Raw genomic sequence first — 25,680 nt, 5'->3', positions numbered from 1 at the left:
ACCTTCCTGTACAAGATCCCACATTTCACAGTGCCTGTCAGAGAAAAAAACAAGCCATGAAATCCAAGAAAATCTGGGCAGGGTAATAAAAACATGGTCATAGCATTACATTCCCAGGAGCAGAGTGGGCTCCATCATTATGAAATAGACTTTTGAAACCACCATGACTTCCTAGAGATAAAAATAATATAACCATGCAATAAGGGCCATGGGCAGTGAAGTGACCAGGAACCTAATGGACACTAAGAGAGCTTAAAAGTTTTTTTATGATGACGGAACCCGTCAGAAGCACAACCATCTCTGAAGAACTCCATCAAACAGGCCTTTATGATAGAGTGGATTGACGATACAGTGGCACACATCTCTAAATGTTTTTTTTTTCACTTTGTCGTTATTATTCAGAGTTTTATCAATACGAAATTGTCTATAACACAACAAAATGTGGAGAAAGTGAAACAGTCTGAATACTTTCCAAAGGCACTGTCCTGTACTCTAGTATGCCAAAACTTGCTTTATCATTATGTTGAAGTACTACAGTAGGCAAATGTAATATTTTAATAACAAAATTTTAACTGTAGCTTTGCAGTTGTACAAACATCTACCTGTTACTTACTACTTAAAAAAAGGATATAAGCACCCAGTCAGGTGTGTGTTATTTTTCTGCATGCTGAATGAGTATTTTATTGATAACCAGTTTATAAAAATAAAATACAAAATAATTTTAAACAAACAGAAAAAAACACTGTACAAATATGGTACAAATGATAAAATAAACAAATAATTACAGTTATGTACAATGAGATCCTCCTGTTACATTCTTTCCATGTGACTGTACATACATTTTAAAACTTACATTTCAACACAGGACTAAAACGTGAACCATTTCAAGAAATATCTAAAACTGAAACCACAGAGGCAATGGGTGCCAACGATGAACATCCATGCCAGATATCAAACAAATCATATTGTTGTTGTCAATGTTGTTTTAGATGTTGGGCCTATTGGCCCAAACACTTTCATGAACACAGTATCTATGGCCATCAATGAGTACAATCATTGGACCACAGATACAGGCAGTCTATGTCACCTTGGTAACACCTTTACAATCACACCACCATACAATTAGTGACAAATCATAATCTCAGTCAGGAAAGTAAGAATATACCACTGTGCAATAATAACAATAAAATACAAATACTATGATTATCTATTTTTTTTCCTCCAAAATCAGCAGCACTGTTTATTCCTTTAGCTTTTCCATTTTACTGAAGCAGTGACATATGGTTAATCAAGATTATTTTTTATATAAATAATTTGAACATTTTACAGGTATATATTAAATGTTTTGAGCAACTACAGCTGAAGTTTGTTAGCTTATGGAGGTACCAAGAATGTAAAATATAGCTCAATACTGCTGTGTCTGGTACTATGTGGATGTTCGCATTTTCTAGACAACAAAAAACTGTCTTTATCGTACACCCTTGAGGAATTTGCAACATTTCAACCTCGGTTCTGATTACAGAATCCAGAGACAGCTCAGAGACTGGCTACTGATGCTAAATCCACACATTCTGTCCAGCCATAGGGCAACTTTATTGGGCCGATGTGGCCAATAAGAGCAGAGCTACCCACAGAAAGCAAATATACCTATCTCCAATCCACAAACCCGTACTCTGCCACTGGTCAGTCAAATATAGGCAAGAAATATCGGACCACACACATCAAGGATGATAAGGGAGAACCTTACAGAGATAATGGAAGGGGCTTGAGAGTTGGTTAGCTGCTAGAAAGTGTAGCGATGGATCCTTAGCGCAGACAGACAGACACTATTTAGTTATCCCTTGCTTTACACAGCCAGGGGAACTGAACATGATTAAGGCTTCTGACTGACTGACTGAACCCTGTCTGCCTCTAGAGTCATATCATAGCTGCTCTTCAACTTAGAAGGGGAGTTCCTGGCTGCCTCACACACTGGAGCGCATGTTGAATAGGTCATCAGATAAATAAAGTCACTGGTGGGGTTCCTGTAATGTTAAACAGAATGGTGAAATCCAACCTCTATCAATCTATCTGTAATTTAATGAACCTGGAACCTCACCAGAATGTTTGCAGGTACGGAAAATCAATCACAATTACCGAGCGCAACAAATAACTTGGCCTAGATTATATTATTACACAATAACAGTTTCCCAACTCAATCTGTTTCTCATTCGCTGTATAATACAATTGTCCTCGTCACATACATACAATGTCACTTCATGAAAATCAGTAAATCGGAACAACGTCAAATGAATAAAGCATACTTTCTAAGAGTACTACTCAATCTAATGAATAAAGCATACCTTTCTAAGAGTACTACCCAATCAAATGAATAAAGAATATCTTTCTAAGAGTACTGCTCAATCAAATGAATAAAGCATACCTTTCTAAGAGTACTACTCAATCAAATCAATAAAGCATACTTTCTAAGAGTACTACTCAACCAAATGAATAAAGCATACTTTCTAAGAGTACTACTCAACCAAATGAATAGTTTAGTGAACTAAAAGACTGATTAATGCTGTGGACCAGGTGGGACGATAAAAGTGAAGATTGATCGAGATCGCAATGAGAAAGGAAATACAAAACACATATAATACTATCCAGTATGAAGAATAATTCCCTTTCGGACAATAACAATGCATTGTGGGAATTGGTATGCTGTTCTCTTCACTGATTAGCTGATTGTTTCATTGTATTTTTTCTCTGTAGGCAGCGCATGCAAAGAGTAGTAGTGCTGGAAGCTAGGATTAGTTATATCACAGTATCTTACAAGCAGAGTTGTAGGGACAAGGTGTGGTAAGTAAAAGAAAGGTTAATCAAGGGTTTAAATGAGAGTGTTCATTCGGTCTGAATGAAGGAATAGGGTTGGTTCTCAAACAATATATTAACTGTTTCTGATAAAAGTGCAAAAAACATGTAATAACAAAACAAAAAAAACATTCTCTCGCGCATGTTTATTTTTTTATCCTTTGGGAGACTGAAACATTGTTTTGGTATATGATATATTTATATGGCATAAATAGTGTGACATTATTTGACAGAAATGTTGGACCTGTCATCAACTTGATACAAAACAGGATAAATTAAGTTTTATTTCAAAAACATTCCCACTCTTTAATATATTAAACAAAAAAGCACTCTGCAAATAATGTCTGAATAAATACAATAGAAACATTCACTTTGCTTTCCCTTGTAGTGAATAATACTGGTGTGTCCACATGAAAAGGACTGTCTTTGCTGCTAGCGCAAATAAGTCTTATTTGGCTTCTTTTGTCAAAATGAGTAGCATACCTTGTAGAGAAACCCAAAGCTGCCCATAGTGCCAAGACAAGACTCACATTAAGACAAGGGTTAATGATTACTTAGTGTTGCCATGTATTCTCTACTAGTCCCTTAAAGAATACCAGGGTTGGGCTCAATTTCATTTCATCTTCAGTCAGTCACAAGATGATTCATTCATCCAATTCCTAACTGAAAAGGGACTGAAGGAAATTGGAATTTCACTCTACTTTCGGAATCATCAGGAATTGAAACGAAATTGACCCCAACCCCGAAGAGTACAATATGACTTGTCTGCAGTGTCCCAATACTTCCAAAGTGTGCACGTAAAGTCATTGTATTTATGTAAGCACGGGCAAGGCTAGGGAGTGTTACCATTATGTCTCAGACCGGTCATTCCCTTTCAAGTCCAGGACAGAAGTGTTGAGAAATGGGACGTAAAGTCCAACTCCTTTCTCAAGCTGAGCAAAGGGAATCATGGCTACTTTGATCGCACATTTAGCTGGAGTCCCCTGATCAATCAATCAATCCACACAGCAGGCACATGTACATATGTGAGCAAACTCACACTTTATATGATTGTATTAAAAGTAAGATCACCCTTCTATTGATCGACTGATGGCTTTAGATGCCTTTGAAGTAAAGGACATTCACTATAAAGTATTTCTAATGTCAGAGAGGGCGAGAGAAAGAGGACCCACCAGCCGGTGACCTTGTCAGTTAGTGTGTACATGTTGTTAGTTAGTGTACATTTCTGTAGAGAACGTCTTGGCCATGCAGGAAACCCTGCTATACCCTGCACTTTCCAGGGCATTACGGTGGAAAGAGCAATGTAATTAGTCAATAGTCAATTGGTTGGTGATTAATGAATAAGTGCTCCTCCATTGAATTTCCACCATTACCGTCTTAAGGTATTCTAAATGGGGATAAGTTAAAATGTATTGATGAAGACAGCCTAAGTATCTCTAAATCTTATACACAGCATAATTCTCATGGATACCTTTTGCACGAGATACGGTAATTAAAATGGACATACAGTTGTGTGAAACATTACACCGCCTGGAGTTTCTTTTATTTTTTACCTATTTGGACAAATACTTTTTTCAGCTAAATTCCAGCCATGTTCATTGATGTTCGGCCATGTTCAGGTAATCCAAATAAATAAGTCACACCAAAAACCTGAAACAGTTTATGCAATTAAAATAAACAGAAATGCAATTTCCTTAAGCAGAAAAAGTTAGTACACCCCTAACTTTCCCAACACATATGGCTAATGGCTAAAAATAGAATGAGATCCACCAAAACAGGGCTTTTAGAGTACAGACCTGAAGAATAGAAACTTGATCTGGTTTGGTCTTAACTACATGGCAGTTTTATGTGGTAACACATCATGGGGCAACACATGTGGCAACACATCAGAAGACCTATCCAAGGCCCTCAGACTAAAGGTTATTGATGTCCATGATTCTGGGTTGGGTTACAAACCATTTTAAAGCAATTAAAAGTAAATATTTCCAGTGTCCAACAGATCACCTACAAATTCCAGACCACTGGTATTCTACATCGGACAGGTCGTCCTACCAAAATCCGAGAGCTTACGGAAAGATGTTCATATATGTCTCTAAGAACTCCAGGGTTACATCAAGGAATCCACAGGCTTCTCATGCTACAATCAATATTGAAGTACATGAGTGAACTGTCAGAAAGAGACGGCACAAATTTGGTCTACATGGGAATTCAGGAAGGAATAATCCTCTGCTCTCAAAAAAGAATATCAAGACATGACTGACGTTTGCTGGACAACACCTGTGTAAAGACGAAACAACTGGAATAATGTGCTCTGAACAGATGAGTCTAATGTGGAGTTGTTTGGCTGCCATGCCAGACACCATGTTTGGTGACAACGAACAATTGCCTATGAACAGGAGAAACTCAAACCAACCATTAAGCATGGAGGTGGTGGTATTATGGTTTGGGGCTGCTTTGCCGCCTCAGAGCCTGACATCACTGAGTCAGCAATGAATTCCATATTGTATTAGAGAATTCAAGACCATCTCTCAAAAGTGTGAAGCTGAACCGAAAATGAATCTTGCAACAAGACAATGATCCAAAACACACAAGCAAATCTATAACAGAATGCCCCATAAAGCCCTGCCAAAGCCCTGATGTCAATCTTATCGCAATACTGTGGGGGGACTTGAAGCTGGGCCTGAATAAAAAAGCCCTCAAAATTGACACAACTGAAGTAAAACTATAAAGATTGGGCAACAACTCCTTCCTGTCGATGTTAGAGACCAACAGTTATAGGAAACAGCTGTATGAAGTAATTTCAGCAAAACAAGGAACAAAAGCTAATGATTTACTATTAAACTCCATTTCTGTGGATATTTGAAAGTATAATCTTTCAGTATAATTTCTTAAATTAGGTTCCTTTTTTTCTGTCAATAGTGTTGAAGTGAAGATTACATGTCCATATCTGCAAATATTTAAAACAAAAACGTTCTAGGTGGTGTACTTACTTTTTCACATGACTGCATTAATGACAGATGGAACTCTGACAAAACAGAAGTCACTGCAGAAGAAACAGGGGAATGTTTAAAAGAGGGAGGCCAAAGGGGACAAAGCTAGTTATTCTCTGGCAGCAGCCTCGGGGTCTTCATCAACCTCAACTAGGACTGTCTGTTGTGGCCAAACCTCCGGATGCCGACCTCCACCGCTGGACGTATTCACAAACCATCTGAGAATAGGACTACTGATCGAGGAACAGTTGTACCTTTCAGGTGATACTGAAAACAATTACATGGACGGAGGAGAACTGTTCCAGGATCTGCACTCCCACTCGGAGACATTTGGCACAGGGGGATCAGACGCACCAGGCTGGAGCGGCCGTCCACTATCTGCTGCTCAGCTTGCCGGAGCACTTCCTCTCCCTCTCCTCGCGGCTGCAGGCTTTACCCCTGGGGTGGTGGAAGGGGACGGAGCGGGCCTGGCGGCCACAGCACATCTCCTGGTGGTGGTGGGGGTAGGAGCGCCGCGGAGGAGGGGGGGACCCGGAGAAGCTAGGAGGGGAGCGGGAACGGCCGAGGCACACGCCTCTCTCCCCCCCGCGGTGTTCATGGCGGGAGGGGGAGGAGGAGACCGAGCGCTGGAGGGAGGAGGAGCTGCGCGGGGAGGCGCTGGAGCTACGGTGATGGTGGGGGGAGCTGGTCAGGCTACACACGCCCACCCGGGAGCCTCCGTGCTGGGAGGAGCGTCCGTGCTGGGGGGAGCCGCGGGCAGGAGCGCCGGGATGACCGTGGTGCATCAGCTGGGCCAGGCAGGTCAGGAGGTCGGAGTCGCTGGTGCTGCCCGCACGGATACGGTACCGCCTCAGTCTTGGATTGGAGGACGAAGAGTAGGCGGGAAATGTGTTTAAAACATGAAATATGTAACAAAGGAACATTAAGGCAAAATACCATTCATAATAGTCTAAACCCTTTCACTTTCTATACATTTTGTTGTGTGGTACACATACCGCTCTGGAAAAAATGAAGAGACCACTGCACCTTTTTCTTTCCTTTCCAAAAAAGTCGAAAAGGAAGGTTTTGAGTGAGGAACTGAAGGGTTAAAATTAAGAGACCACTGCAAATTGAACGCTTCGGTTCCTCACTCAAAACGTAACTTTTCAACTTTTGGAAAGGAAAGAAAAAGGTTTCCAATTGTTTCCAGAGCAGTATAATTGATTAAAAAAAATCAGTTCACACACAATACCCGACCATGACCAAGCAAAAACACATCTTAGAAATTTGTGCCAATTTATTGACAATAAAGAAAACATAAAATAAATCATGCGAATAGGTATTCAGACCCTTTAAGTACTTCTTAAAAGTACCTTTGGCAGCAATCACAGCTTTTAGTCTTATTGGGTGTGCTGCTTCAAACTTGGCACAGATTTTCTTCCTCTAGTTTTTCATTTTTAATAAATTGGCACACATAAAAACGTGTTTAAACAATATGTTTAATCTATAGTAAATCAAGTCTATAACGCAAAGTGAATGGGTCTAAATACTTTCCAAAGGTCCTGTACATGAAGAATTAAACGTAATATTACCTGCCCTCCACTGCAGCGCGACTGGGCGGTTTCCCCGGGGGTGGGCGTGGCAGGTACTCTGGAGCCAGGCTCGGTGGGTTGACGGGCCGAGGGATCCGGCTCTTACGGGACAGGGGGCTGGAGGAGGAGGACAGGGACGGGGCGTCCTCCCCCTGGCGGTCGGAGCGCGATCCCTGGAACGACTCGTCGCCTGTCTCCGAGCGGTCCGAGGCGGAGGACAGCGGCTCGCCGCGAGGGAGCGAGGCGACAGCGGGGCCGCGGTGGGGGAGAGAGGGGGAGGCCACTGGGGAGGGCGCTCCTCCACCGTGGTTGTGGGCTTTCTTCAGGAGCAGCTTCTCCATGGCCGAACCAGGCGCAGGAGGGAGGTCCAACAGGCCAGAAGCCTCCAAGACCGGGATGCGGCTGAGCCTACGGGAGGGGTCTCTACGTGGGACGGAGGGCGGAGAGGAGGAAGTCAGAGCTGGCGCTTGGACACCGGCGTTCTCCTCATCTCCACCGTTGGGCTGGAGCTGGTCCTCCTCACGGTCTTTGAACTCCGGGAAGGCTCCGCCATCCGAGCCGGCCTCCTGGCCATTGGCTGGAGGAGAGAGGTGTCCGTTGGCCAACACTGGGCTGAGGTGGGGGCGAGGAGAATCAGAACGTGGAGAATGAAGAGAGCAGGGGGAGAGGGGGGAGCGAGGAGAATCAGAGCGTGGAGTATGAGGAGAACAGAGGGAGAGTGGGGAGCGAGGAGATGACACCCGACTTGGCAAGGGGCTATGGGCTTTGGCATGGGTCTGGGGGTTGGGGTGAGTCTGTCCTCCGTTGACCTGGGTATCAGCCAGGGGAAACTCATCAAGGGTGGTGGGGCTCCCGGGCTGGGAGGAGGCATGCGTAGAGGTGGGCAGGCAATCCAGGCCATGGGGGGCGTGGATGTCAACGGTAGCTGCATTATCCTGGGGCTGCTGGGTCTCTGCGGCTGGTTCCCCCCGTCTCTCCAGCTGGAGGTACTGTGGAGCCCGATCTGAGCCAGTCTGGGACCGCTGAGCTGTCAACTAGAGACAGATGGGTAGAGTCGGAAAAAGAGAGAGAAAGAAAGGGCAAGTTAACAAAGACAACCACTACAATGTAAGAGACTATGTGAAAAGACTGAATTAAGAATATAACATGCCACAGGATCATATCAAGACAACCTCAGTCAGGCTGTTTGTCTCAAACCAGGACGGAGACAGACCCCGGTCTTAGCTTGGTGTATTTCATATTACTTTTAAAGCTGAATCACACTTTTTTTTTTAAACACCAAGAAGTTCTGGAACAAGAGTAAAAACACTCATACAACCAAGCACTAGACAAAAAAGAGCGGGCAGAAAACGGGAGAAATTAGTATAAAAGAAAGAGAGAAAACGACTGAGAAAATAGAGACAACCCACCAGAACAGAAGTCACAGTCACGCAACCTGCAGTCATGACTCACAGCACAATCCAATGTCCTAGCAGGTTTGGGCTCCATTCCATTTCAAATCTGTTCAGTCCATTAAAATGGAATTGACCACCACCCTCCCCCAGGCTTACAAACACGTAGTTCTGAGCATGCTCTGTATGCATCGCAATGATCCACCGCTCTCTGAAGAGAGCAGCCGGCCCGGCAACGACACAACAAGACAAAGACCAAACACACGCATTAGCAGCGAAAGGGGACAAGATGTGAGCAGAAAGGACAACCAAACAACAAGTTGAAGACAACCCAAACATGAGTAGCGGAGGGAGTAATAGACTTAGGTAGGTGGGTTATGAGGAAGACAGAGACAACTGATTGGTTAGTGGCCTCGAGGTGGGGGGGGGGGGGGGGTACGTATTGGTCATCACCTGCTGGAGTTGGGCTCGCGTTATGCGTATAACGGAAGGGAACTTGCAGTTGGCGGCACCCGCCGGGATCGCGGGCAATTTCCTGCGCCCGGCAGGCGATTGGTTACGGGCTGAACCAGGGTGAGGAGGTGGCGGAGGAAGGGAGGCGTGGCAGGAGGAGGATAAGGTGGGACGGAGGAGGTGCTGTTGGTGGTGGTGTTGGTCGGCTGAGTAGCTGCGCCTCATCCCAGGGGGGTCTCTCTGGTGCAGGGGGTCCGACAAGGTGGTGAGGAGGGTCTGGGTGAGCGGGCTGGGAGAGCGCAGGAGCAGGGGACTGGACATCCTGGCCAGCATCTCCTCAGGCAGGGACGGAGGAGAGGTGGGGAGCTGAGAGAGGGGGAGGGAGGTGGGTGAGGAGAGAAAGGGGTGGGAGGGGAGCGGAGAAGGAGTGTGGGGGGGGGGTGAAAACAGAGGTCAGATAGTAAAAGAGGAGAGATGATTCGGACAGGTAGAGTGCGTGGAGGACTGGGCTAAAGAACAGGTGTGGACAGAGGGAGATGGTGAGGGAAGTGGGGGGCACCAAATGAATCGGGGGGGGGGGGGGGGGTGTAGTATATCTTAAAACGTTGAGGGGGTGGGCGGCTAGGCAGAAGGAATCCTGAGATCTGAAACGTCTCCTAAGAGGAATTTTATGAGTTAGTGTACTATAATTTCCTCCGATGGCACTGTTTGAGAGTGTTTAGACCCAGGGCAGGACAGAAACTCAGCAGAGATAAATCAACATAGCAAATGAAAGCGGGAAATTAAAAGCTAATAATTATATTAAACGCAAATCAAAGTGACCGTTCAACCATCTGCATCTTTCAAACAAAGCCAGATTCCAGATTAGTTGTCTTTTATGAAGCTTTCCCACGCACAGAAGCAAGCTTGCATGACATTAACAATCATCATAATCCCATTTCACTTCAAACTACTGCATGACACTAGTGTAGGCCCAGGTAAAGTGTGCTATTGTGTCTAGTTCTGTGTACATTTAAGCAATAGGGCATTAAGGGGGGTGTGGTGTATGGCCAATATAACATGACTAAGTGCTATTCTACGTGGACAGAGCACTTAGCTCTGATATACCACAAAACCCAGAGACGCCATGCTACAATATTATAAACCGGTTACCAATGAATTTGGAGCAGTAAAAAATGGTGTGATGTCATACAAGTGGTATGCAGATTCTTATAAACCAGGTTGACCGAATTCTAGATGCTGATTAGCTTATAGCTGTGGTATATGAGAACTTATACCATGGGTTTGACATCCCATCACTTTTTACTGCTCTAATGAAGGGTGGCTACTTAGAAAAACCTCAAATGTAAATGCATTTTGGGATTTGTTTTTGGTTGCTACATGATGTAGTTTCATGGTTAAGAAGTATTTTCTAATTTCCTAGAATGTGGAAAATAGTGAAACTTAAGAAATACACTTGAATGAGTAGGTGTGTCCAAAGTATTGTCTAGTACTCTCCGGATTGTTATGTTGAACTGAGGTATGCAGTAGTAAAGTTTGTAACGGTGAGTTAGACCATATAATAGGAAGGTGTGTTACAGTCTGATATGTAATATGAATGTGTTTTACAGTGATATAAGTAACAGGTAAGTATTGATCAATAACGAGTAGGGGTTGGGTATCATTTCAATTCCAGTGATTCCGATTCCGCTTATTGAGTCCAGTTTATATCGAATCCCGGTTCTGATTCCAATATTTTTGGGAGAGAAGAAATACAACATATCTCAAGAAGTTAAATTTGCCTAACTTGGATTCTGCACATTTAGGCTATAATCAGTGAACTGTAAATGGTGACAGGATTCAGGAAGGTTTCTTTTTCCATTCATTTATAAAAAAGTTATACTTTCTTATAAGGAATGAACATCTAAAACAATTACAAACCAAAACTATTAAAAAAAAATATATATATATTCATATAATATAAAAATATATGTCAGCTCATCTGTATTAGAGAATGGAGAGAGAACAGAGAGAACAGAGCCGACGTTCCAGTTTTAAAGAAAGAAATTACAAGCAAGCTGGGTAGATGACATTCATTTACCCACAGAACAGAAGGTAGTTTATATATAAAATAATACTATGATTTACAGTTGTGCTCATAAGTTTCCATACCCTGGCAGAAATTGTGAAATTTTGGCATTGATTTAGAAAATATGACTGATATGGAAAAAAGTGTCTTTTATTTAAGGATAGTGATCATATGAAGCCATTTACTATCACATAGTTTGCCAGAAAGAAGCCTTTACTGCGCCAATGCCACAAAAAAGACAGGTAACGATATGCTCGAGAACAGCTTGACACGCCCCACAGCTTCTGGCACACTGTAATTTGCAGTGACGAGACCAAAATAGAGCTTTATGGTTACAACCATAAGGGGTATGTTTGGAGAGGGGTCAACAAGGCCTATAGTGAACAGAATATCATCCCCACTGTGAAGCATGGTGGTGGCTCATTAATGTTTTGGGGGGGTTGTGAGCTCTAAAGGCACGGGAAATCTTGGGAAAATTGATGGCAAGATGCAAGAATGCAGCATGTTAACCCGAAAATACCTGCAGACAATTTGCATTCTTCTGCACGAAAGCTGCGCATGGGACACTCTTGGACTCTTCAGCATGACAATGACCCTAAGTATAAGGCCAAGATGATCCTTCTGTGGTTACAGTAAAAAAAGGTGAAGGTTCTGGAGTGGCCATCACAGTCTCCTGACCTTACTATCATTGAGCCACACTGGGGAGATCTCAAACGTGCAGTTCATGCAAGACGACCAAAGACTTTGCATGACCTGGAGGCATTTTGTCAAGACGAGTGGGCAGCTATACCACCTGCAAGACTTCGGGGCCTTATAGACAACTATTACAAAAGACTCCACGCTGTCATTGATGCTAAAGGGGGCAATACACAATATAAAGAACAGGGGTCAGTAAAAAAAATGTCTTTGTTGCCATGTTTTGTTTTATGATTGTGCCATTCTGTTATGACCTACAGTTAAATGTGAATCCCATAAGAAATAAAAGACGTGTTTTGCCCGCTCAATCATGTTTTCTTTACAAATGGTACATATATTACCAATTCTCCAAGGGTATGCAAACTTTTGATCACAACTGTTTAATAGTGAAGAGATCTACAGTGAGATATGTCAAGGTGAAGGGTTTTACTGTCAGGTATGTAAAAGTGAAGATTTAACAGCAAAGTATGTAATAGTAAAAGGATTTACAGGGAAGTATCTGTAATAATGAAAGGTTTTACAGTGAGAAGTGCACTAGTAGCATGATAACATTGATGTATGCAGTATAAATGAATTACAGTTAGGTCCGGAAATATTTGGACAATTACAAAATGTTCATACTTTTTGCTCTGTGCGCCACCGCAATGTATTTGAAATGAAACAACTGATATACAAGTGCAGACTTTCAGATTTAATTCAGGGTTGAATTTCAGGGTTGAACAGAAATATCGTATGAAACATTTAGGAATTGCAACCATTTCCATACACAGTCCCCTTATGTCAGGGACTCAAATGTAATTGGACAAATTAACAGAATCATAAATAAAATTTAGATTTTTAATACTTTGTCGAGAAACCTTTGCAGGCAATGGTTGCTTAAATTCTGATACGCATGGACATTACCAAGCGCTGGATTTCCTCCTTTGTGATGCTTTGCCAGGCCTTTACTGCAGCTGTCTTCAGTTGTTGTTTGCTCGTGGGTCTACCTGCCTTAAGTTTTGTCTTCAGCAAGTGAAATGCATGCTTGATTGGGTTGAGATCAGGTGATTGACTCAGCCATTGCAGAATATTTAACTTGTTTGCCTTAAAAAACTCCTGGTTTGCTTTCGCAGTATGTTTTTGGTCATTGTCCATTTGTAAAGTGTAGCACCGTCCAATCAACTTTGCTGAATTTGGCTCAATCTGAGCAGACAATATATCCCTATACACTTCAGAATTCATCCAGCTGCTTCTGTCTTCGGGCACCTCATCAATAAACACTAGTGACCCAATGCCATTGGAAGCCATGCATGCCCATGCCATCACACTGCCTCCATCATATTTTACAGATGATGTGGTATGCTTCGGATCATGAGCTGTTCCATACTTTTTTCTTCCCATCATTCTCATACAGGTTGGTCTTAGTTTTATCTGTCCAAAAAACACTGTTCCAGAACTGGGATGGCTTTTTTAGATGTTTTTTGTCTAGATCTAATCTGTCCTTTCTTTTCTTGAGGCTTATGAATGGTTTGAACCTTGTGGTGAACCCTCTGTATTTGCTCTTGTGAAGTCTTCTCTTTATGTTAGACTTGGATAATGATATGTCTACCTCCTGGATTGTTCCTCACTTGGCTGTTGTGAAGGTTTTTTTTTTTTACCATGGAAAGGATCCTACAATCATCCACCACTGTTGTCTTTCATGGACGTCCAGGCGGTTTGTGTTGCAGAGCTCACCAGTGCATTATTTTTCTCAGAATGTACCCAACTATTGTTTTGGTCACTCCTAATGTTCCTGCTATCTCTCTGATGGAAATGTTTTTTTGCAGCCTAAGGATGGCCTGTTTCACTTGCATTGAGGACTCCTTTGACCTTTTACCTGCTTAATTGATGAAGAAATAATGAAGGATAATTGAGTCAATTGTCCAATTACTTTCGGTCCCTTGAAAATGAGGGGGCCGCATAATAAAGAGCTGTAATTCCTAAACCCTTCCTCCAATCTGGATGTGAATACCCTCAAATTAAAGCTCACTTTAAGCCCACACTCATTATTGAACGGTAACTTGAACAGTTAAATTACAGTTAAATTCATTATTTAATTGTAACCATATTTTGGTAAACAGACAAAATAACAAAACTTGTGTCAGTGTCCAATTATTTCCGGGCCTAACTGTATATCAATCAAATGTAGCATTGCATAAAATCATTACAGTACAGATATCCAGCCTCAAACTCAAAACAGCAAGCAATGCAGATGTAAAGGCACAGGGGCCAGGAAACTCTCCTTAGAGTGGCATTGCAGTGTGATGTTTTCCAATGAACTCTGTAACACTAGTCCATGCAGTACTTGCCTGTGTGAGCGCTCCCTCCACCAGGGCTTCAGCGGGGCTGGAAGCAGTGACAGGTGGCAGGCTTCCAGGGAGTCCCACACTCAGCTCCAGCCTGTCTGCTCTGGGGGATCCGCCCCTCTGCCCTGGTGACCCCTGGACGACCCCATCCCTGTCCCCATGAGCCTGCCCAGGACCGGAGCTTTCCCTCGAACTCTCCCTGTCCCCCGGAGGCACCTCCATCAACTCCAGGTCCTCTTGTTCCTCCTCAGACGGGCTGGTCGTGGCCTTTGCCCTGGCTCCCGTTTCCGGGGACTCGCTGGGCCTCTCCACCATCACCCAGTCCCTGGAGTCCACCTCCCCCCTGCCGGAGCTTAGGTTGAGGGCCACGAAGCCCCCGCTGCTAGGGGAGCCGGGGGAGTGAGGGGACGCCGGCTTGGGCGAGCTGCCATTGGTGCCGCCACCAGACTGGAACTCTTCGTCATAGTGCCAGACTCGGTCCGTACCACCACGGCCGGGTCCTGTGGGACCACCAGCGGGTACAGACGGAGCCAGGCCCTGACCCATGTCAGACCCATTCACCTGCTGCTGCCTTGAACCCTCCAGCTGCTTGCCTGAGCTGAGGAGGGACAGACAGAGAGATGGACAAATGGAAAAGAGAGAGACAGAAAGACAAAGAGAGACAGACAGAGAGAGACAGAGACAGGCGGACAGACAGAAAGACAGGGACAGACAGAGATTAACAGAGAGAAATTGACAAATGGAAAGTGTGAGACAGACAGAGACAGAAAGACAAAGACAGACAGACAGAGGGAGATAGATAAAGAGAGATAGACAGGGACACACAGACAGACAGAGAAAGACAGATTCACCAGAGTCAGACCATTTGGATGTACGATTTCATTTGTAATGTCAGTTCATTGATCACATTGTGAGGAGCCCTACTCCAGGTTGTTGTAATAGTGTGGTGTAGATTCAGGGGGTTGATGGGGGTACTGACCATGACTCCAGGAAGCGTTCCGGGCTGGGTTTGGCCTCCAGGGTCAGCCTCCTGTCCAGCTCAAAGCTGTGGATGTTACGGAGCTTCCTGAGCAAGGGACCACCACCATCCTGCCCTGAGCCCACCAACTCAGAGTGTACCCGAACAGGAGAGCCCAGACTGGGGTTGGCGTAGGGGCTCTGAAGGGCCCCCAGGTTGTTGCTGTGCTCCTCCTCTGTGGCTGCCTGGTGGGGAGAGAACCAGGGGATATGTTGGTACGGGTTCATGGTTAAACTCAGTCTTTCCGGTGCATGTGCGTTTTCAGCTGTACCTTCCAGGCGGCATTCCTGATCCGGTTGCGGTTGCGGTCCAGCTCCTCCCAGACGTCTGCTTCCTGGTTAGCCCGTGGCATGCTGGGGGATCCGGGGAGGCGGTCTGGAGGAGGGTTGTTCTCCCCGTTGTCACTAAGCTGCTCATCCTGCAGCACATCATCCGTGTTCTCCCTCGCCAGGTCTCCCGGAACCAGGGAGGCGTTCGCCATGCTGGAAGCGTTAAAAATACGTTACTCTGACGTCACTTACTGAAAGCACGATTCATTCTATCTTTCATTGCTCCATCCAATTCATTTATTCATTCAAATGGTAGATTCATTACTTAAAAAACCCGAGTGATTTGTGCAAGTGTTTTTTGTGTGTGAAAGAGAATCAAAGCCCTCCAAGTAAAGTCTGATGAGACGTTAGAACCGGTGAATCCCCAGCTCCCTCAGGTATCGTACCCCATGAGTGCGGGTGTGAGGCGAGTGTGGTGCTGAGGGGTGCTGGCTGTGGTGCTGATGGTCAGCGTCCCGTCAGAACCGGTCCGCTCCCAGTCATACGGGTCGTTCTCCACCACGTTGTAGGTCTTCATACTGTTGTCGAACACTGACATCAGCAGCTGCAACACAACGTCACACGATGTCACGTCATGAGACGAAACTCCTCCTCCTCCTCCTCCTCCTTAAATGACCTTCACGGTTATTTAGCCCCTAAGGGATAAGGGGTTAGCGAACAGCATTGGTCAAGGACACAATAACACAAGTGTTACCTTGCTGGCTCATGATTCGAACCAGCAACCTTTGGAATAATGGCAATCAGTGGCCCCAGACACCAAATGGTGTGTAAATCAATGATGAGACAAACTCTATTGTCTTAACATAATGATTAGTAGTTCTAAAAGTTCAGACACAGACACTGATCTCACTCATACAGTCGCTTAAAAAGGCAGATATATACCCGATTGTCTGACTGGTTTAGGTTGTTCACACACACAGACAGAAAGACCAGCAGCTACCTGATAGTCTGGTTTTGTGAAGTAATCCAGACCAGCGATGTGATCCAGGAAGACAGTGAACTCGGCAGGCAGGTGTTTTAGCATGAGCCGGTGGTCATACGTGTCTTTCAGCTTCCCTACATGCTCCTGAGGAAGGTTTCACACGTTGTCACACGATTTATATGAACATTCACATTTAGGTCATTTCACTGAAACTTTTGTTGTAATGATTGGCTGGTCTGCAGGACGGAATGTTCAGACAGTCTTACCTTGTCTTTGATTTTTCTCCATGGCAACTGGCCAACCATGAACTCCACCAGCATGTAGAAGAGAGACCACAGGTCGTCGTGCCGACCCATCTCCTTGTTCTTGTGTGCATTGACAGAAGCGTAACGGACCGTACCCCTGAACCCCGCTACTGGCCGAGGCTAGGGGACAGAGACACTACCCCATTAACACCCCAAGAAACCAGTGACGTTGCACAGACGTTCAGGCCGTGACCTACTCGTTTTGTACGGACGTTCTTAGGACAGCGGGCGCCTTTCATGACAATGGCACACATTCAAAAGACAGACACAGTGTGGATCAGTAGAAACCCGACCGTGACACTCCACCCCACAAGACACATACCGGCCGGACCTCTTGGCACGAGTTGGTGAACTGACGCGCCAGACCAAAGTCCAGCATGTAGCACGTCCTGCAGGTACTGGGGAAACGGCCCATTGCGAAATTGGACTACAGAGGGGGGAGGGGGGGGGGAGAGGCGGGGGGGAGTTGTTAAATCCATGGTCATCATCTGATTCAGTCATGGTTTCACTGCGTCAAATAATTGCACATGTCCCTATGGCTCATGCCCTAACACACTCCAGTCACACACACACACACACACACACACACGGTCAGATGGTGCCTCACTGGTTTGATGTCTCTGTGCAGGAAGCCGACAGAGTGGATACTCTCTATGGCCTCCAGTATCTGTCGGCCCAGCCTCAGGGTGGTGCTGACTGTGAAGGTGCCCCGGGTCATGCTCCTCCGCAGGTCGGCCAGGTTCCGCCCCTGGAGCTCCATCACCACGTAGTTGAAGCGGTCGTTGCGGCCGCATCCGACGAAGCGACACACGTGGTCCTTACCTGGGGGAGCGCGGGGACGGAATCGGACATTTACACAGGTTTTTTGCTTTGAAACAAAGTCCCACATCTTAATGTAATGTCATGATCTAATGTGGTAATATGATACAGCATGTGTCTCCACAGCGTCCTGTGCCCCTTCCCCCACAGCACGAGACCCATGTTGGATTTATGTGCGTGTCCTCGTCTCCGGGGGATCAAGCTGCACAGCCAGGCTCCAGCCACACCCTTCAGCACACACACACACACACACTCACACTCACCACACACAAGCACACACACACACACACACACACAGAAGAGGGAGCTTCAGTGCTCTACTCCTCCATACAAACAGTCTTTTCTCCATTGTCAACCCGAGACACAGCTGTAGACACATGGGCTGACCATCCAAGATAGACATGTTGTATGTAGTCTGTTTGTCTTTACACTGACAACTAACGTTGAAGTAAAACAAGCAGATATTTGTGGTCCAGGCAGAGTTGGAAAGATGAACTAAGCTCATGGAGGATTTGGAATTGATATTCTTCATGAATCCATTTTTTCAGACAGACTTCCAATCAGTGTTTGTTGTGGAAGGGAGGCTAGAGGAAAGATGGTGGTGGTTTGGGAGGATGGGCAGTGTGGAGCTGGTTTCATGTTACATCATCCCTTCCTCAGGAAATTACAGAACCGTAACACATGCATGGAGGGTCACGTGCATGCTCACACGCACACACGCACACACGCGCACACACACACCCATTAGAAAGCAAACATGATCCCAGACCATTGATTTTCCGTTAAGACAAAAGAGAGTGAGAAACAGACACAAAGGAGACAGAGAGGGTTAATGCTGGTAGGAAAGAGAGGAAGAAAGAAAAAGTATTAGAGAAAAGAAGGGTAGGAAATAGGAAGAAAGAACAAGAGGAAAAGGAAATGTCCCTAAGGGACTTTCTCTCCAAATTGGTCTGTTGATCCTCTGGAGTTTTTTTTATAATCTACTATACTATTACTATGAGGAGAATATTATAATCTACTATACTATTACTATGAGGAGAATATTATAATCTACTATACTATTACTATGAGGAGAATATTATTATCTACTATACTATTACTATGAGGAGAATATTATAATCTACTATACTATAACTATGAGGAGAATATTATAATCCACTATACTATTACTATGAGGAGAATATTATTATCTACTATACTATTATTATGAGGAGAATATTATAATCTACTATACTATAACTATGAGGAGAATATTATAATCCACTATACTATTTCTATGAGGAGAATATTATTTTCTACTATACTATTACTATGAGGAGAATATTATTATCTACTATACTATTACTATGAGGAGAATATTATAATCCACTATAATAATACTATGAGGAGAATATTATTATCTACCATACTATTACTATGAGGAGAATATTATTATCCACTATACTTTTACTATGAGGAGAAAATTATAATCTACTATACTATTACTACGAGGAGAATATTATAATCTACTATACTATTAATATGAGGAGAATATTATAATCCACTATACTTTTACTATGAGGAGAATATTATAATCCACTATACTTTTACTATGAGGAGAATATTATAATCCACTGTACTATTACTATTGTTAGAAATCAGATGGTCCTTTTTTATCTAAACATAACAAGCATACACTTCAACACTATGAGGACAATATTATTATCCACTATACTATTACTGAGGAGAATATTATAATCCACTATACTATCACTATGAGGAGAATATTGTAATACACTATACTATTACTGAGGAGAATATTATAATCCACTATACTATTATTATGAGGAGAATATTATAATACACTATACTATTACTAAGGAGAATATTATAATCCACTATACTATTACTATGAGAATAATATTATAATCCACTATACTATTACTATGAGGAGAATATTATAATCCAATATACTATTACTATGAGGAGAATATTATTATCCACTATACTTTTACTATGAGAATAATATTATAATCCACTATACTATTACTATGAGGAGAATATTATAATCCACTATACTATAACTATGAGGAGAATATTATAATCCACTATACTATTACTATGAGAATAATATTATAATCCACTATACTATTACTATGAGGAGAATATTATAATCCACTATACTATAACTATGAGGAGAATATTATAATCCACTATACTATTACTATGAGGAGAATATTATAATCCACTATACTATAACTCTGAGGAGAATATTATAATCCACTATACTATTACTATGAGGAGAATATTATAATCCACTATACTATAACTATGAGGAGAATATTATAATCCACTATACTATTACTATGAGGTATTATTGCAGGGTTTGATTGCGGTCAGGTTTAGAGTTGGGTTGCAGTTGATATCAGGATGGAAGGGCTGCATTTGTGGAAGTGCAGTTAATTGGAGTCTCACCCTGGAGCTTCTTCAGTACAGCCACCTCCATCTTGAGAACCTGTTTGGGCTGCTGGGCTGACTCCACCTTCAGAGCCACACTGCTCCTGTTCAGCAGATCCAGCGCCTCATAGATCTCCCCAAAGCCTCCGCCACCGATCTTTTTTGCCTGCATTCATCCCAGGGCAAAGTGTTTGGACATGATATGAAAGACACAGACTTCTTTCTTTATGTGTTTCTCTCCATCATCAGTCCCCTTCCACCCAGTCCCACAAACACACTACATGCTTCTTTCATCCTGTAATCAGTATGTGCACACACACATACGCACACAACTGTGCACACACACGCACACACACGTACACACAAAGTCGCATCACCCAAGCAGCTCAACTCAAAACGGATTAGCGGTGGGAGATTTACGTAACCTAGCCCCTCGGTCACTTCTGTAGACAGGAAGTGGAGCGATGGAGCTGCCTTTCAACTTCCTACTCCCAGTCCTGGCTACAGTAACCTAACATGACACCCTTTCCCTGCTAGCTTAATGGCTGCGGGACATTTCCACACACTCCTGCAAGCACACACACACACACACACAGGCAGGCGCACACACACACAGGCAGGCACACACACACACACCCTGGCGGAGCGGACCAGGGGAGACAGGTCCTAGGTCTACTGCTGATAATAGCACACTGAGTGGCTAAAAATAGCCTATCCACTGCTATATTGAGTTAAACTCCACTGGGTGTCAGAGAGCTGATTGGTGCGGCACACAAAGGGAGCTGACCCCAAACTGTCCAGGACAGAAACTGGGATAGATAGGGACATGGAGCAAAGTGCCACAAATGTTTGGAGAACAAAAACAGCCTGTTGTGATGAATGGGAGCGCTCAGTGGGGGGTGGCGTAACATGAAGGGAACACACACACACACACCCACACATCCACTTACCACCTTCCATCGTTCCTTGACCACGACAAGCACACTGAGAATGTCAGCTTGCTCCGCTGCCACAGCACTCATGCCGCCGGCGATGGAAAGCTGCTCTGTCGGAGCGTCTCCCTCTGCTTGGAACTCCTGCCAAATACGAGCCTCCTGGCTAAACTGGCCTTGGCATCAGGACTCTGAGGAAACCTAAACCCAGGCCAGGAGAGAGGCAGAATACTCAGAAGTTCACCAATACCAAAGTGCACTGACTGATGTTTTGACTGGATTGGGCTTTTCAACCTGGCCCACGGTAGGTTTAGAGAAATATATAATCCACACCACTCTTGAAAATCAAAAAATAGATTGTATGTAGAAATGATAATAGACCTATACATTTTCTAATAACTGCCCTTGTCTGGCCACAAATCAGACCCAAAAGAATATGAACATCTCCGGCGCTCTCAAGCCAAAGACAATTTGAACAGTTAAGACATAGCTTTGATCGACACTTCTTCTACCACAGCTTTGTAACATCTGTCATTGATGTTAAGTCCTCGTGGCCAGGAGGAATGTCAACCAGTCAGCGGGAATGACAGCTGATGACAGCTGAAGTGGAGTCTGTGGGCCAGATGAATAAAACTTAGCTTTTGAAAGTTGACCCCTTAGGCTGAGGAATAGCGTGTGCTACCTAAGCCTAGTCTGTGGTGCGTGGCCTATGTGCAGCTGCCACAACTGCTGTTCCCTGGTGTCGATGTCGTCGGCCCGCCCCATCCACACATATCAAAACCCTGCAACTGACCACACACACTGAAAGCAGGGTGATTTATGCAATAGCCTTCCTCTAGGTTACACACACAGTTCAACACATATATGAAACTAATTCAGCCTGCACCCCTTAACATCTCAGTACGACTGAATAACACATCTACGACAAATCGACAACACCACAACACAACCAAAAGACAGCCACTTGTGTAGTAACCAATCAAGTCAGGCTTATTTCAGAAATGACTCTACCAGTCGGTCAGAGACGTAACAGATGCACAGTCAGGGATCGAAGTGTGTTGCGTTATGAGAATTTAAAGGGTTCCATTTATTTCGATTCATTTTACAGATAACAAGTGATCAAAGTTCATGCCGTTCTAACTGCAGTCGCCATCAAGTTGCAGTGTTTTCTTCTCATGAACTGCAGCCTATGTCCTGTTTAGGAGGCACTGCTTTTTGACCAATCATTAAGCTGTTTCTGGTTGAGTCACACAAACATGACCAAAAGAAGAGCCAAGTTGGCCGTGGTTGATGTATAGAGCAGAAAAACCAGTGTGATATTTGAGACAAGGTTCTAGGAACAATGGGGACGTGCCCCCCCCCCAAATGTTAAAACCCAGGCGGTCCCTGCTCAGTTATAACAATGTGAATAATATGAAATGTGTCCGCCCCAATATCAAACGCACACCTATTGTACCCCCTGAATTGAGATTCACATTTTGGAATTATTAAGAAAACATTACTACCAAATTGATCTGAATCAGTGTCAGAAAACATTCAGAATGTCTCTGTCACAGAAGCCCCTCCCCGAACGTTGGCTGCTGACTTGCGCCCAGTGTCTTTCCAGGACAGGAGCTGAGGAGCGATCCCAAGATGCAGTGGGACTTGGTGGGAAATGGCCCTTACAGTGCTGAGGTAAACACACTTAGATCAGTGAAATCTGATACGATGTTGTTGATATGCTGTTGGAGCCAAGGGCCTAAGCTAGGCAACATCTCTGTTCCCTCTCGCTTTCTCTTGTTCTGTCTGTCTCTCTATCACTCCCTCACTTTTCTGGTTCAGACTGCTGAGGACAGCAGTCTCTGGGTGTGTCTTCCTCTGTTACTCTTCCTCTCATCAATCAGACTGCAGAGGACAGCAGTTACAAACTCAACATAGCCATCAGTAGTACACAAAGCTTTTTTTTAAGGACACAGCGGTTCTATTTCTAGACAAGACAAGCAGAGAACCATGCATTTTACATAGCTTGGTGTAGTAGTAATAGTTGATAAGACTACTGTGTAAGCGAGAAAGTATACTTGCTGAGAGATGGGGTGGATTCCGGGCAGAAGCAGCAGCTCCAACTGAAAAGAACTCTGTCTGAAGGTCAAAATAAGAAACATCCATCTACTGCTCAAGCCCTGAGGCATGGAAATTGCACAGTTAGGGAAGCCTGAACTCCTTGTCTCCGTGTGAAAGGCTACAAATAAAACATATTCAGCAGTATTCCTAAGTGGCAAGGTCACAGAGGGCCCATTCCAACCTCTTCTCTTCTGATAGAAAAAGAGCACTATTTTGTACAGCAGTAAAAAGTAACCCATCCATTCGTCAACCTATACATCAAGACCTTTGTTCATGAAGCATCTGAGAGTCACAATGTAGCATTTGTTTTCACTCCGGCACCCAATTAAGTGCCCTTCATCTGACCAGGACTATTGCTTGTACCGTACAGGGTGTCATTTGGAACACGCTGCATTCGTGTGACTCCACAACACAACACAACACAACACTGCTGTTCTGTTGATCCCCTACACGAACCATGAGTCAGAATAACACACAATGTGGTATTATAGTCATACACCTTTGGCCTCTTTCTCGGGCACGTTGTGAGTCATGCTCCCTGACCCTGTGCCTTATGTCGCCGTGACGATGGAAGTGCCCTCTGCTCGCCTCTCCAGACAACAGGAAGACTAGCAGGGAATTATGATGTTTAGACAGATGGCTTTCTGTTGGATCGGCACACTTCCATTCCATATGACTGAGCGGTGTCACACCACATACACACACATTCTCTACCCCCAACACACAAACACAGCTGGTGGACACACACACACACAGAAATGTATCCGCCCTCGACACACTCCCTCACATATACATACATGTGTCAAGTCAACAGGACAAATTAAGCTAGGGGAAACATCTCCCATGTTAGCTCTAATTGAATTAATCTGAGGGCGTTATGGCAGACTGCCTCAGAGCTCTGGCCCAGTGGACCTGTCCTTTTAAGAACTATCAATGTACCATTGCCTCCCAAAATAAGAGTAGGAGCTCTGGTCAAAAGCAGTGTACAATGTTTGGAAAAGGGTGCCATTTGAAGACGCTCTCTTGTTGGGGTGAAAGAAGTGACTGATTCTGTAGCTGCTGCTGCCTGGTTGTTCAGTGGTCTCTCTGTTTAACGCCCTGGAGACCAGCCAGCCTGGTTATTGGATGGGGAGGGAGGCCTTGCTCCGTCTCTGCCCCAGACCGTTCCGTCTCCCCTCGTAACCTGATGCTACAGTCAGGAGTGGCCATATTAGCAATGAAGGATGTAGGGGGTCTTCTCCCAATATCACCCCCCCCCCACACACACACACACACACACACACACACACACAAACTTATAACCACAACATGGACGAAGTGATAGATCAGATACAAAATCTGTCTTTTGACAGATGTGCCAGACTGTCATACTGGGTCCGATCTAATGCTAACGAACAAGCTCCAGACAACTGTTCATTTGATTTGATTACAGGTCAATATGAATGCCGGACAATGCACAATAGAAACGCGCACGGGGGAGCTGTTACCCTGGAATAACAATGTAACTACATATTTGGTTGTTTAATGTCACCACTGCGCTTGTGTTGTTGCATAGCGAAGCTGCGTAGCTAGCCCGTTGCTACAGCAGATTTACGATTGCGCGTACACGAACAGTGTACACACGGGCTATGCTAGAGTGCCTCTTTGCATTAACTATGGGAAAACATTGCGTTCTATAATAGAATAGTACTGCATATAATGATAAAACGTCCTTGCAGCAATGAAACATACGTCATTTTAAAATGTAGTTGTGGCCTGGTAATGTTGACAACAGCTAACGTAGCGAAGCTGTCATTACTGTACCCGATTGCATAGCAGCGGTGTCCATACTCCATACATACCTTGGCCGCTCCAATCCTTGATCCAAAAAGAGCCGGGTGTGGTTAGAAAAAATCCTTTATGTTTGTCTTGATGGAATGTTGAGACATCGAGTGGAATTCCATAGTGGGTGCGTTGTCCATGTGCTGATGGTTCTGATGCTGATATTCATACGCAGACATGTTCATTTAGCAGCAGGAATAATAAGATTTAACTAATCATCCCCCTTTCTCCTCTCTCACTGTCACCTCAGCATCTCTCTTTTTCGCTGCAGATCCGTGACGTGACTACACTTCTCTAATGATCAGTCTGCCTGCGTACGCGTTCACGATGCTATCCCCCTCGCAACAGCTCTCTTTGTGAACGAGCTCGGACTTAAAGCACTAGTGCACGTGTAATTATGATTCATGAGCGTGGCCGCGCCCAATATTCCCTAGTAATAAATGTGTACTTCACTTATTTGCCCGACATGAGGTACATGCATTCAGTTACTGTACTAGCTACGGCAAGTTAAAATATGACATTATTTTATGTTTGTTTAATCTGTCATTTTAATGAGGCTTTCAGCAATGAAACTCCAGATATGACAGCATATAGATTTTGGAGCATGAACAAGAATGTACATTATAGTCATTTAGCAGCCGTGCCTACCAAGTGT

The 25,680-nt window shown here is 44.1% G+C and overlaps 1 protein-coding gene across 2 annotated transcripts; it reads right to left on the bottom strand.

Moving 5' to 3' along the window:
* Nucleotides 1-652: 652 nt before the first annotated feature.
* ttbk2a (tau tubulin kinase 2a) lies at nucleotides 653-25,417 on the bottom strand. Of its 2 annotated transcripts, XM_010897281.4 has the most exons (14): nucleotides 25,046-25,416; nucleotides 21,123-21,305; nucleotides 20,191-20,338; nucleotides 17,525-17,739; nucleotides 17,240-17,344; nucleotides 16,879-17,037; nucleotides 16,631-16,756; nucleotides 16,077-16,234; nucleotides 15,633-15,843; nucleotides 15,323-15,546; nucleotides 14,347-14,941; nucleotides 9,256-9,621; nucleotides 7,412-8,445; nucleotides 653-6,695 (listed from the first exon to the last, which is right to left on the bottom strand). In XM_010897281.4, exons 2-14 carry the CDS (start codon nucleotides 21,192-21,194, stop codon nucleotides 6,215-6,217), a joined length of 3,894 nt encoding a protein of 1,297 aa, XP_010895583.2. In that variant the 5' UTR covers nucleotides 21,195-21,305; nucleotides 25,046-25,416; the 3' UTR covers nucleotides 653-6,214. The 2 variants fall into 2 exon arrangements, with proteins under 2 accessions (XP_010895583.2, XP_019909867.2); XM_020054308.3 differs by lacking the exon at nucleotides 9,256-9,621 and having other exon boundaries at nucleotides 25,046-25,417.
* Nucleotides 25,418-25,680: the final 263 nt, after the last annotated feature.

The sequence above is a fragment of the Esox lucius genome, chromosome 15, assembly GCF_011004845.1.
Source record: "Esox lucius isolate fEsoLuc1 chromosome 15, fEsoLuc1.pri, whole genome shotgun sequence".
In the NCBI taxonomy this organism is placed as follows: domain Eukaryota; kingdom Metazoa; phylum Chordata; class Actinopteri; order Esociformes; family Esocidae; genus Esox; species Esox lucius.
This window is presented reverse-complemented; position numbering and strand designations above follow the sequence as displayed.